General features: G+C 39.2%; 1 protein-coding gene across 1 annotated transcript in view; it reads left to right on the forward strand.

Annotated features, from left to right (window-relative positions):
• LOC117330999 (reelin-like) overlaps positions 1-14,329 on the forward strand; it is a 145,270-nt gene that overhangs the window by 67,954 nt on the left and 62,987 nt on the right. Inside the window, exons 20-30 of the mRNA XM_033889591.1 lie at positions 129-368; positions 776-1,075; positions 1,447-1,584; positions 1,974-2,160; positions 2,923-3,128; positions 3,586-3,745; positions 4,634-4,804; positions 6,061-6,272; positions 6,811-6,962; positions 7,310-7,517; positions 11,746-11,990. Of these exons, the coding sequence (XP_033745482.1) occupies positions 129-368; positions 776-1,075; positions 1,447-1,584; positions 1,974-2,160; positions 2,923-3,128; positions 3,586-3,745; positions 4,634-4,804; positions 6,061-6,272; positions 6,811-6,962; positions 7,310-7,517; positions 11,746-11,990 (2,219 nt within the window). The remainder of the gene's footprint in view (positions 1-128; positions 369-775; positions 1,076-1,446; positions 1,585-1,973; positions 2,161-2,922; positions 3,129-3,585; positions 3,746-4,633; positions 4,805-6,060; positions 6,273-6,810; positions 6,963-7,309; positions 7,518-11,745; positions 11,991-14,329) is intronic.

Here is a 14,329-nt window from a genome sequence, read left to right on the forward strand (position 1 = left end):
CTCCTCCTCCTCAATGTCTTCTGTCCTCAGATATGATTATTTAGCATGTAGAGCAGTGCTTTGCTGAACTAGAACACACAATTCCTTCCCTTTGATGATATAATAGTAATCACATTTAACTGTGTTAGGTCAGACATGGTCATGTTACCAGAGGGAGCTCGGGGCATGGGCTGTCGGTTTCGCTGGTGGCAGCCAGAACACTCGGGGCGTGGACGAGATGTGTGGGCCATAGACAGTCTAAGTCTCAATAGTCACCTGTTTAACACCCTCACCATGGAGATGAGCGATGCAGCCAATGATACAACTCCTCTTATATTAAACCTAGGCAAGATCTCCGACGGTTACTGTGATAAATGGAGGTCTATCAGGTTAGTAGAGAAAGTCAGGTGTATCCATGATTGAGATTTCATGTGATATTCGTTTTTTAAAGTGTATGTATCATTAAATCGGACTGATGGCACCAGGCATCACACCAAATCATTGTATTATGCTTCAACTATAACAGGTCTGTGTAATGATGTAATGTTTACAAGTCAGTAATACTGTGGGATATTTTGATCAGTATTAATTCTCACATTCCTATTCTTTTCGAGTTATTGTATCTATCTATTTTTGTGATCTGAAATGCATTTTAGAATATCTAAAAAAAAAAAAAGAAACAGGATAGAAAGTTACAAAAATATGTATAAAAAAATATTAATTTAACCTTTTCATATTTTGTAGTTATGATGTGTTATAAAACGAAAAAAACAAGCAATATAAATGTTTTTTACAGTTTTTATGATCCTCATGAAGATGGTGGCCAGCGATTTCTGATGACCAGTTCGATGCATGTGGGTCCATCGTACATCATCCAATTTGACCTGGTCATGGGATGTCACCTTATGTACAGTGACGACCTTGACAATGACCTTTACCTCGAGTTTTCTGCGGACCATGGCCTGAGTTGGGGGCTCGTCACTGCCCCCTGTCTGCCTCCTAAAGCTTGTGATGTCTTCACAGAGGGGACGATTTACAAATCTTCTAAATACACGGCCTGGACTCAAGTCACTGTGCCACTTCCTCCAGCCACCTGGTACGTATAGTGTTGGTACTCTCAATATTACAGGGCACAAAACAATTATACCATTGTTGGTTCTCTCAATATTACAGGGAACACAACAATTATAGCACTGTATGGTGACGTAGTGCAGTAGACAATGTGGATAATTTGGGTGGTGACATATGTCCAGGCTTACCACAGTGATAAATAACAAATTGGAGAAAAAAACATCATTTGTAAACCAGGCTGATGATATGTCATACCAGTAATTCATTTAGACATTTTAACAATGGTTTCTTGGATACAATTGTACTTATAAGATGATAAGATTCAGTATAGTAAATTGTGCATTGGACTAAACTCGTAGTATATCAAGTCCAATTTGATTTTGCTCTCTTTGTCAGGGGCCCTGTGACCAAGTTCCGTCTACGCCAGCCGGATTGGAGCTCGACAGATTCCTGGGGAGTGTCCAGACTATACATTGGTCAGCAGTGTCCATCCATGTGTAGTGGACATGGTCAGTGTATGGATGGAGTCTGTAGGTAAACATCACATATATTTTCTTACCTACGTACAAGCAGTCTTGAAACGTCTACATCTTGACTGAATATTTTATAACTCAGTAAATAGTAATTCAGCCATATTGTAATCTAACAAATATGCTAGAACTTAAAGGCTTCCAGATTAGTTGGTCATCTCACTATTCAGTTGACCGTTAAGGCCCTTGGGCCTCTTGTTGAGATTCCAACCCATTTATTTGTACAATGTCCTGAACTTTTGTTTGATAAACATTTTAATCAGCTCTTTGGTAAATCACAATAATCTGAGGTGTCAAATTAGTTTATCATTATTGTATAGATGTCAATTTGACCTGGAAAAAATAACCTTGAAAAATCTGTTGACTTCTGATAGAAATAAGTTTGTGTGGTAGGTGTGAGGAAGGGTTTGAAGGATTGGACTGTCACAACCAGCAAGCTTGGCAATCCTTCATGCAGGCTGACTTTGGGATACGATACGAACCAGAAGCTGACTTCTCAAGTATCCTAGGAGGAGAGGTGATCAACGGAAGGAAAGGCTGTGGAACTCTTCTGTCAGGGGAGTCCCTTTATTTCTCAGGAGTAAGTGGTATTTTAGTCCGTGGAGATTATAGCTTTGAAGAAAATTCAAAAGGATCATTTCAAAATTTGAGCAAGTAGAAAAATAACTGGGAAAGGTGACCTGACTCTGTATTTTCTAGTTTTATATTTAATGGTTTATACAATGAAACAAAGTGAAAACACTTTTGTATAGAGTACAATCAATTGTCTGGTCAAGTTTGATATTTATATGCTGAAATTTGTGTGTACCAAAATTAGTTACATGCACAGCTATTGTTAACTCACCTGCTCAAAGGACAGGTGAGCTGATGGTGCAGTAGCCATCAGCCATCTGGTGTTATCTTTTACTTCTCACTAACCAATTCAGAAGTCCAGAGCTGATATTAGGTCTGTAGCATGCTAGAGGTTAAAAGGGCTACCAAGATTGTTCAAATGAATGACATTGACTTACGTTGAAGGTCACAGTTGTCAAATAGGTTACAATCTTTAAACAACCAATTCTCAATAAACACAAGACCTAGAGACCTGAGATTAGTATGCTGGAATGAAGGATTACTAAATTGTTTTATAGGTATACACCTAGCCTACTCTTACATTGAATAAAGTGGTAATCAGCCTAGCATCTGCATAAATGACCTAGATCAACTTTGAAGTTGCATTTGAAGAAGTTAATTGGTACAGGCCCATTTGACCTGTTGTTTACCTATATTCTGTAGGTCAATTCATAAAGTTTTGGAGTTTCAAACATTCATAATGGTTTTTATTCCCCTACTCTCTCAACAGAACGGAGTACGTGAGCTACAGACAAAGGACTTTGACACAAGAGAGAGTGATTATCTCCAGTTCTACCTGAGGATTGGAGGTCACCTCCCAGATTGTTCAGGGTCAGAGACGCGACAGGAAGGAGTTGTCCTCCAGTTCTCTACAGATGGTGGCACCACCTGGGAACAGTTGATGGAACTAGTACCAGACGAGTACAGGAATCCCAAGTATGTCATTGTTATATCAACATTATTAGGACACAAAATATTTCACTTCTAAAACAGATATGTTATAACCTTACCTCTATAGAAATGTCTGCAGGCCAACATGCAGTGCACCTCTTGTATCTTATTCTTAAGTGTTTTTTGTATGTTAATTACCTGGAAGAGCTTCCTGTGTGATCTGATGTGATATGTGAAGTATAGACATAACTTTGGTGTCAGTAAAATGGCGTTGTATTCCTGGGTACATCTTATTGTTATCTAGAACACATTCGCCAGTCCTGTGGTCACAAACCAGATTGATGACGAGTTGGACACAAAATGTTTACATTTAAAACATTAACCTATATACCCACAGATTTGTACACGCTGTTCTCCCACCCGAGGCCCGCTCACCCAACACACAGTTCTGTTGGTGGTCGGGTTAAGGTTAACATTTAAACATTAACCTATATACCCACAGATTTGTACACGCTGTTCTCCCACCCGAGGCCCGCTCTCCCAACACACAGTTCCGTTGGTGGCAGGGCTCTCACTCTGGTGGTGGACAGGACCAGTGGGCCATCGATGAAATCATGCTCGGCAGTTATGATCACATGACAAAGATGGAGGACAACTTTAATGTGAGTATAGAGAACAATGATGCGGGGCAGCTTATTGATAATCAAAAGGGAAATCTGGTAAAAGTTATGTATCTGTAAAACAATAAATCGATCTTGTTAAAGTTATGTATCTGTAAAACAATAAATCTTGTTAAAGTTATGTGTCTGTAAAACAATAAATCTTGTTAAAGTTATGTATCTGTAAAACAATAAATCTTGTTAAAGTTATATATCTGTAAAACAATAAATCTTGTTAAAGTTATGTATCTGTAAAACAATAAATCTTGTTAAAGTTATGTATCTGTAAAACAATAAATCTTGTTAAAGTTATATGTATCTGTAAAACAATAAATCTTGTTAAAGTTATATGTATCTGTAAAACAATAAATCTTGTTAAAGTTATATATCTGTAAAACAATAAATCTTGTTAAAGTTATATATCTGTAAAACAATAAATCTTGTTAAAGTTATATGTATCTGTAAAACAATAAATCTTGTTAAAGTTATATATCTGTAAAACAATAAATCTTGTTAAAGTTATGTATCTGTAAAACAATAAATCTTGTTAAAGTTATATATCTGTAAAACAATAAATCTTGTTAAAGTTATGTATCTGTAAAACAATAAGTCTTGTTAAAGTTATATATCTGTAAAACAATAAATCTTGTTAAAGTTATGTATCTGTAAAACAATAAGTCTTGTTAAAGTTATATGTATCTGTTAAACAATAAATCTTGTTAAAGTTATATATCTGTAAAACAATAAATCTTGTTAAAGTTATGTATCTGTAAAACAATAAATCTCGTAATGTTATGTATCTGTAAGATATGTTTTTGCTGATTAGGTATTTAATGTTTAACCAGTTATAAATTCCGAACCAAACTGATGTTTATGTTTGTGATTGGTTAGGATCATCTGGATGTGCTGGACTCCAATGTGTGGTCGACTGTGACAGAAGGTGTGCTGGGTAAATACTGCCAGGCTCGGGACCCTGCCCTCATTCTCACCAATCAGGAGAATGATAAATTTGCCATCACAAAGGACTTTGACCTGAAGACTGGAGACGTTGTTCAGTTCAGGGTGAGGTTATTTTCTATGGCTGTTATTTTCATGTCTGTTTAATCTGACACAAAAAAGAAGGGACACTCAACCTCCTTGTGTTAATGAATACATTTTGTCCTGCCTGCGACTTTGTCGAACAGTAAGTCTATGCCATCATAAAAATGTCATTGTTGCTCAAACAGAATATGTCCAATTTTAACCAAACTTGGCATATAGTTAGATCACGTAGTGGTCATGCATCCAAATACATCCATCATTTACTGAAAATCTTCAAAGATCAGTGACTCTGGAAATTAGGGATGTTGGGAATCAGAACTTCAAAGCTCTTTGTTTAGCTCAGTTTTACAAAAGGTTTTAAATGAATGTTAATTCAACCAAACCTAGAATATAGTTATATTTTTGTTCAGACATCTCAACACCCCACAGATTACATTGTAGTATGGACATCTCAACACACCCTACAGATTACATTGTAGTACAGACATCTCAACACACCCTACAGATTACATTGTAGTACAGACATCTCAACACACCCTACATATTACATTGTAGTATGGACATCTCAACACACCCTACAGATTACATTGTAGTACGGACATCTCAACACACCCTACAGATTACATTGTAGTACAGACATCTCAACACACCCTACAGATTACATTGTAGTACAGACATCTCAACACACCCTACAGATTACATTGTAGTATGGACATCTCAACACACCCTACAGATTACATTGTAGTATGGACATCTCAACACACCCTACAGATTACATTGTAGTACAGACATCTCAACACACCCTACATATTACATTGTAGTATAGACATCTCAACACACCCTACAGATTACATTGTAGTACAGACATCTCAACCAACCCTACAGATTACATTGTAGTACAGACATCTCAACACACCCTAAAGATTACATTGTAGTATAGACATCTCAACACACCCTACAGATTACATTGTAGTACAGACATCTCAACACACCCTTTTGATTTTTTGCTGTACATTGTATTTTAGAAAAAAACTTAAATGTTGTGAAATTGATATAAAATCTTCATTGCTTTTCCAAATGACTTAGAAATTAGTTTATATCCAAAATGGAATAAAGTCTATGTAATGTGATGTAATTAAGGGAAAATGTAAGTATTTGATTGAGGATTCTGTTTTCACTGATATTGATTTTAGTAAAATATGTTTTAAATTCCTCCATATTAGCAATTAAGAAAAAACTTGTGATGTATAAAATGTTTCTAACTATCCTGTTTCCAGATCAATGTCGGTTGTAGTAATCTGTTCCGCCTCGACCACCCAGTCCTGTTACAGTATAGCCATGATGGTGGCCAGACATGGCGCCTTCTGTCGGAGCCATGTTACCAGGAGATGGACTGTAGTGAACACACAGAGGGAACCATATATTACTCTGGTCCCCATGGTTACTGGCAGACAGTTGTCATACCCATCTCACAGGCAGTCGCAATGCAGTAAGTCATTTTGCTCTCACCTGTGGAGAGAGTCATGAAAGCGATACTAAAGACATCTAAACACAACCTACTGTAAATTAGGGATGATGTGAAGTTGGATTTTTAGGTCACCTGAGACAAAGTCTCAGTTGACTTATTGCAATAGCCTTTTGTCCAGCGTCATCCGGCGTCCTTCTTGCGTTGTAAACAATTTACATTTTCAACTTATTCTCAATTACCAACAGGACCAGAGACCTGATATTGGGTCTGTAGCATGCTGGAATGAAGGGCTACCAAGTCTGTTCAAATGGAGGCCCTTGACCTTCATTCAAGGACACATGGGTCAAATATGCTAAAATATTTAAATGACTTCTTCTTGATAACCAAAAGGCCCAGAGAGCCAATATTAGGTCTGAAGCATGCTAGGATTAAGGGCTACCAAGTTTGTTCAAACGGATGACCTTGACCTTCATTCAAGGTCACAGGGGTCAACTATGCTAAAATCTTTAAACAACTTATTGCTAGAAGGTTCCCCTCTAATCCATTCTTCCTGTTACAGCCCTGTCCTCTTCCGCTGGTGGCAGCCTGGAGGGTATGCCCACAGTTTTGCCCTGAATGATGTGTACATTGGGCCTCCTTGTCCTGAGAACTGTCACAGAGAGGGTCTATGTACTAACGGTACAACATGTAGCTGTAACGAAGGATACCTAGGTATGTGTAACTTCTCTATGTACGGTACAACATGTATATATACATGTATTTATATATTTATATCCTTCGTCATTTGTGTTACTATGTTATATACAATGTATACGAGGGATACCTAGGTATGTGTTACTGTGTAACTTCTCTATCAACGGTACAACGGTATATACATGTACCTGGTATTTATATATTTATATCCTTCGTCATTTGTGTTACTATGTTATATACAATGTATACGAGGGATACCTAGGTATGTATAACTGTGTAACTTCTCTATGTACGGTACAACATGTTTATATAACCAGGGAAATATAGGTTATTTACAAAACATGAGTATAAACCAATCCTTTCAGAACCAGACTGCCAATCCCCCGGTGAGACTCCTCATGGCCTACTGGACTGGTTTGACAACCATCACAAACCTCGAAACATCTGGAGGAGGATTATGGGTGGAAAGCTTGGCCTTGGCTGTGGGGTGGTTGATTATGGAAATGCTTTGTTCTTCAATGATAAGGGTACAAGGGAGGCTGTGACAGCACCTCTTAACACTACCTTTCTCAGGTAAGAAATTATTCCTCTTTGAGGTACGAAATTAGTCCTCTCTCAGGTACAAAATTAGTCCTTTCTCAGGTACAAAATTAGTCCTCTCTCAGGTACAAAATTAGTCCTCTCTCAAGTACGAAATTAGTCCTTTCTCAGGTACAAAATTAGTCCTCTCTCAAGTACAAAATTAGTCCTCTCTGAGGTACAAAATTAGTCCTCTCTGAGGTACAAAATTAGTCCTCTCTCAGTTACAAAATTAGTCCTCTCTCAGGTACAAAATTAGTCCTCTCTCAAGTACGAAATTAGTCCTCTCTCAGGTACAAAATTAGTCCTCTCTCAGGTACAAAATTAGTCCTCTCTCAAGTACGAAATTAGTCCTCTCTCAAGTACAAAATTAGTCCTCTCTCAAGTACGAAATTAGTCGTCTCTCAGGTACAAAATTAGTCCTCTCTCAAGTACGAAATTAGTCCTCTCTCAAGTACAAAATTAGTCCTCTCTCAAGTACAAAATTAGTCCTCTCTCAAGTACGAAATTAGTCGTCTCTCAGGTACAAAATTAGTCCTCTCTGAGGTACAAAATTAGTCCTCTCTCAGTTACAAAATTAGTCCTCTCTCAGGTACAAAATTAGTCCTCTCTCAAGTACGAAATTAGTCCTCTCTCAGGTACAAAATTAGTCCTCTCTCAGGTACAAAATTAGTCCTCTCTCAAGTACGAAATTAGTCCTCTCTCAAGTACAAAATTAGTCCTCTCTCAAGTACGAAATTAGTCGTCTCTCAGGTACAAAATTAGTCCTCTCTCAAGTACGAAATTAGTCCTCTCTCAAGTACAAAATTAGTCCTCTCTCAAGTACAAAATTAGTCCTCTCTCAAGTACGAAATTAGTCGTCTCTCAGGTACAAAATTAGTCCTTTCTCAGGTACAAAATTAGTCCTCTCTCAGGTTCAAAATTAGTCCTCTCTCAAGTACGAAATTAGTCCTCTCTCAAGTACGAAATTAGTCCTTTCTCAGGTACAAAATTAGTCCTCTCTGAGGTACAAAATTAGTCCTCTCTCAGGTACAAAATTAATCCTCTCTCAAGTACAAAATTAGTCCTTTCTCAGGTACAAAATTAGTCCTTTCTCAGGTACAAAATTAGTCCTCTCTCAGGTACGAAATTAGTCCTATCTCAGGTACGAAATTAGTCCTCTCTCAACACTACCTTTCTCAGGTACAAAATTAGTCCTCTCTCAGGTACAAAATTAGTCCTTTCTCAGGTACAAAATTAGTCCTCTCTCCGGTACAAAATTAGTCCTCTCTCAAGTACGAAATTAGTCCTTTCTCAGGTACAAAATTAGTCCTCTCTCAAGTACAAAATTAGTCCTCCCTCAGGTACAAAATTAGTCCTTTCTCAGTTACAAAATTAGTCCTCTCTCAGGTACAAAATTGGTCCTCTCTCAAGTACGAAATTAGTCCTCTCTCAGGTACAAAATTAGTCCTCTCTCAAGTACGAAATTAGTCCTTTCTCAGGTACAAAATTAGTCCTCTCTCAAGTACAAAATTAGTCCTCTCTCAGGTACAAAATTAGTCCTCTCTCAGGTACAAAATTAGTCCTCTCTCAGTTACAAAATTAGTCCTCTCTCAACACTACCTTTCTCAGGTACAAAATTAGTCCTCTCTCAGGTACAAAATTAGTCCTCTCTCCGGTACAAAATTAGTCCTCTCTCAAGTACGAAATTAGTCCTTTCTCAGGTACAAAATTAGTCCTCTCTCAAGTACAAAATTAGTCCTCTCTCAGGTACAAAATTAGTCCTTTCTCAGTTACAAAGTTAGTCCTCTCTCAGGTACAAAATTGGTCCTCTCTCAAGTACGAAATTAGTCCTCTCTCAGGTACAAAATTAGTCCTCTCTCAAGTACGAAATTAGTCCTTTCTCAGGTACAAAATTAGTCCTCTCTCAAGTACAAAATTAGTCCTCTCTCAGGTACAAAATTAGTCCTTTCTCAGGTACAAAATTATTCCTCTCTCAGGTACAAAATTAGTCCTCTCTCAGTTACAAAATTAGTCCTTTCTCAGGTACAAAATTAGTCCTCTCTCAGGTACAAAATTAGTCCTTTCTCAGGTACAAAATTATTCCTCTCTCAGGTACAAAATTAGTCCTCTCTCAGTTACAAAATTAGTCCTTTCTCAGGTACAAAATTAGTCCTCTCTCAGTTACAAAATTAGTCCTCTCTCAGGTACAAAATTAGTCCTCTCTCAAGTACGAAATTAGTCCTCTCTCAGGTACAAAATTAGTCTTTTCTCAGGTACAAAATTAGTCCTCTCTCAGGAACAAAATTAGTCCTCTCTCAAGTACGAAATTAGTCCTTTCTCAGGTACAAAATTAGTCCTCTCTCAAGTACAAAATTAGTCCTCTCTCAGGTACAAAATTAGTCCTCTCTCAGGTACAAAATTAATCCTCTCTCAGGTACAAAATTAGTCCTCTCTCAAGTACGAAATTAGTCCTCTCTCAAGTACGAAATTAGTCCTTTCTCAGGTACAAAATTAGTCCTCTCTGAGGTACAAAATTAGTCCTCTCTCAGGTACAAAATTAATCCTCTCTCAAGTACAAAATTAGTCCTTTCTCAGGTACAAAATTAGTCCTCTCTCAGGTACAAAATTAGTCCTCTCTCAGGTACGAAATTAGTCCTATCTCAAGTACGAAATTAGTCCTCTCTCAACACTACCTTTCTCAGGTACAAAATTAGTCCTCTCTCAGGTACAAAATTAGTCCTTTCTCAGGTACAAAATTAGTCCTTTCTCAGGTACAAAATTAGTCCTCTCTCAGGTACAAAATTAGTCCTCTCTCAAGTACGAAATTAGTCCTCTCTCAAGTACGAAATTAGTCCTCTCTCAGGAACAAAATTAGTCCTCTCTGAGGAACAAAATTAGTCCTCTCTCAGGTACAAAATTAATCCTCTCTCAAGTACAAAATTAGTCCTTTCTCAGGTACAAAATTAGTCCTCTCTCAGTTACAAAATTAGTCCTCTTTCAAGTACAAAATTAGTCCTCTCTCAGGTACAAAATTAGTCCTCTCTCAGTTACAAAATTAGTCCTCTCTCAGGTACGAAATTAGTCCTATCTCAAGTACGAAATTAGTCCTCCCTCAACACTACCTTTCTCAGGTACAAAATTAATCCTCTCTCAAGTACAAAATTAGTCCTTTCTCAGGTACAAAATTAGTCCTCTCTCAGGTACGAAATTAGTCCTCTCTCAAGTACAAAATTAATCCTCTCTCAGGTACAAAATTAGTCCTCTCTCAGGTACAAAATTAGTCCTCTCTCAGGAACAAAATTAATCCTCTCTCAGGTACAAAATTAGTCCTCTCTCAAGTATGAAATTAGTCCTCTCTCAAGTACAAAATTAGTCCTCTCTCAGGTACGAAATAAGTCCTCTCTCAAGTATGAAATTAGTCCTCCCTCAACACTAGACGAGTACTTTTTACCAAGCCATTAGTCTGACAGATGAGTACTTTTTACCAAGCCACTAGTCTGACAGACGAGTACTTTTTACCAAGCCACTAGTCTGACAGACGAGTACTTTTTACCAAGCCACTAGTCTGACAGACGAGTACTTTTTACCAAACCACTGGTCCCATAGACGAGTACTTTTTACCAAGCCACTATTCTGACAAACAGGTACTTTTTACCAAGCCACTAGTCTGACAGTCGAGTACTTTTTACCAAGCCACTAGTCTGACTGACAAGTACTTTTTACCAAGCCATTAGTCTGACTGACAAGTACTTTTTACCAAGCCATTTGTCTGACAGACGATTACTTTTTACCGAGCCACTAGTCTGACAGACGAGTACTTTTTACCAAGCCACTAGTCTGACAGACGAGTACTTTTTACCAATCCACTAGTTGAGTGACAAGTACTTTTAACCAAGCCACTAGTCTGACAGACAAGTACTTTTACCAAGCCATTAGTCTGACTGACAAGTACTTTTTACCAAGCCATTTGTCTGACAGACGATTACTTTTTACCAAGCCACTAGTTGACAGACGAGTACTTTTTACCAAGCCACTAGTTGACAGACGAGTACTTTTTACACCAAGCCACTTGTCTGATTGACAAGTACTTTTTATCAAGCCACTTGTCTGACAGATGAGTACTTTTAAAAGTTTTTGCTGGGACCTATGTCTTAGCTCCATCATATACACATCATAATAATGTAAATTTCATCAACACAACCATTCTGTAAGTACAAGACTAACACAATTTACTTGACAGGATGTTGCAGTTCGCTATTCGTATTGGAAGTGATGGAAGTTCCCCCGAGTGCCACCAACCCAACAGCCGTAATGAGGGTGTGGTGGTGGCTTACTCAACCGATAATGAGGTCACGTGGCATACCCTGAAGGTCGTTGAACCTCGTATCTACAATGGCAGCACAGAAAAACTCACCATCTCTCTGCCACCAGAGGCAAAAACAGATGCTACCATCTTTAAATGGTGGCAGCCATTGGGCTATGGAGGTACAGTGTAAGAGATGGGCTATGGAGGTACAGTGTAAGAGATATGGGCTATGGACGTACAGTGTAAGAGATGGGCTATGGAGGTACAGTGTAAGAGATGGGCTATGGACGTACAGTGTAGGAGATGGGCTATGGACGTACAATGTAAGAGATATGGGCTATAGAGGTACAGTGTAAGAGATATTGGCTATGGACGTACAGTGTAAGAGATATGGGCTATAGAGGTACAGTGTAAGAGATATGGGCTATGGAGGTACAGTGTAAGAGATATGGGCTATGGAGGTACAGTGTAAGAGATATGGGCTATGGAGGTACAGTGTAAGAGATGGGCTATGGAGGTACAGTGTAAGAGATATGGGCTATGGAGGTACAGTGTAAGAGATATGGGCTATGGAGGTACAGTGTAAGAGATGGGCTATGGAGGTACAGTGTAAGAGATGGGCTATGGAGGTACAGTGTAAGAGATATGGGCTATGGAGGTACAGTGTAAGAGATATGGGCTATGGAGGTACAGTGTAAGAGATATGGGCTATGGAGGTACAGTGTAAGAGATGGGCTATGGAGGTACAGTGTAAGAGATATGGGCTATGGAGGTACAGTGTAAGAGATATGGGCTATGGAGGTACAGTGTTAGAGATATGGGATATGGAGGTACAGTGTAAGAGATATGGGCTATGGAGGTATAGTGTAAGAGATGGGCTATGGAGGTACAGTGTAAGAGATATGGGCTATGGAGGTACAGTGTAAGAGATGGGCTATGGAGGTACAGTGTAAGAGATGGGCTATGGAGGTACAGTGTAAGAGATATGGGCTATGGAGGTACAGTGTAAGAGATGGGCTATGGAGGTACAGTGTAAGAGATATGGGCTATGGAGGTACAGTGTAAGAGATATGGGCTATGGAGGTACAGTGTAAGAGATATGGGCTATGGAGGTACAGTGTAAGAGATATGGCTATGGAGGTACAGTGTAAGAGATGGGCTATGGAGGTACAGTGTAAGAGATATGGGCTATGGAGGTACAGTGTAAGAGATATGGGCTATGGAGGTACAGTGTAAGAGATATGGGCTATGGAGGTACAGTGTAAGAGATAGGGCTATGGAGGTACAGTGTAAGAGATATGGGCTATGGAGGTACAGTGTAAGAGATGGGCTATGGAGGTACAGTGTAAGAGATATGGGCTATGGAGGTACAGTGTAAGAGATGGGCTATGGAGGTACAGTGTAAGAGATATGGGCTATGGAGGTACAGTGTAAGAGATATGGGCTATGGAGGTACAGTGTAAGAGATATGGGCTATGGAGGTACAGTGTAAGAGATGGGCTATGGAGGTACAGTGTAAGAGATGGGCTATGGAGATACAGTGTAAGAGAGAGGGGCTATGGAGTACACGTGTAGAGATATGGGCTATGGAGGTACAGTGTAAGAGATATGGGCTATGGAGGTATAGTGTAAGAGATATGGGCTATGGAGGTACAGTGTGAGAGATGGGCTATGGAGGTACAGTGTAAGAGATATGGGCTATGGAGGTACAGTGTAAGAGATATGGGCTATGGAGGTACAGTGTAAGAGGTATGGGCTATGGAGGTACAGTGTAAGAGATGGGCTATGGAGGTACAGTGTAAGAGATGGGCTATGGAGGTACAGTGTAAGATATGGGCTATGGAGGTACAGTGTAAGAGATGGGCTATGGAGGTACAGTGTAAGATATGGGCTATGGAGGTACAGTGTACGGAGATAGGGCTATGGAGGTACAGTGTAAGAGATATGGGCTATGGAAGGTACAGTGTAAGAGATATGGGCTATGGAGGTACAGTGTAAGAGATATGGGCTATGGAGGTACAGTTTAAAAATTTGGGGCTATGGAGGTCTTAAGAGGGGCATGGAGGTAACTGAAAGAGATGGGCTATGAAAACATGTAAGAGATATGGGCTATGGAGGTCATGTAAAGAGGGGCTATGGGTCACTGTAAGAGAGGGGCAGGGGAGATACAGTGTGGGGATATGGCTATGGAGGTACATTAAGAGGGGGTTTGGGAGGTATATGTAAAAATATGGGCTATGGAGTACAGTGAAGAGATATGGGCGGGACTACAATGTAAAAAAGGGGGGCTAGGGGTAATGTAGAGATGGGCTATGGGGTACGTGTAAAAATATGGCTAGGAGGTCATTTAAAAGAGGGGGCTTGGAGGTAATTAAAATAGGGGCTTAGGTACAGTTAAAGATCTATGGGGTCAGTGTAAGAGAGGGGCTAGGAGGTACAGTGAAAGAATTGGGCTAGGGAGTACAGGTAAGAATGGGCAGGGGGTCGTGTAAGAGATATGGGCATGGAGGTACAGTGT

Source organism: Pecten maximus, chromosome 7, assembly GCF_902652985.1.
Source record: "Pecten maximus chromosome 7, xPecMax1.1, whole genome shotgun sequence".
NCBI classification, from domain to species: Eukaryota; Metazoa; Mollusca; class Bivalvia; order Pectinida; family Pectinidae; genus Pecten; species Pecten maximus.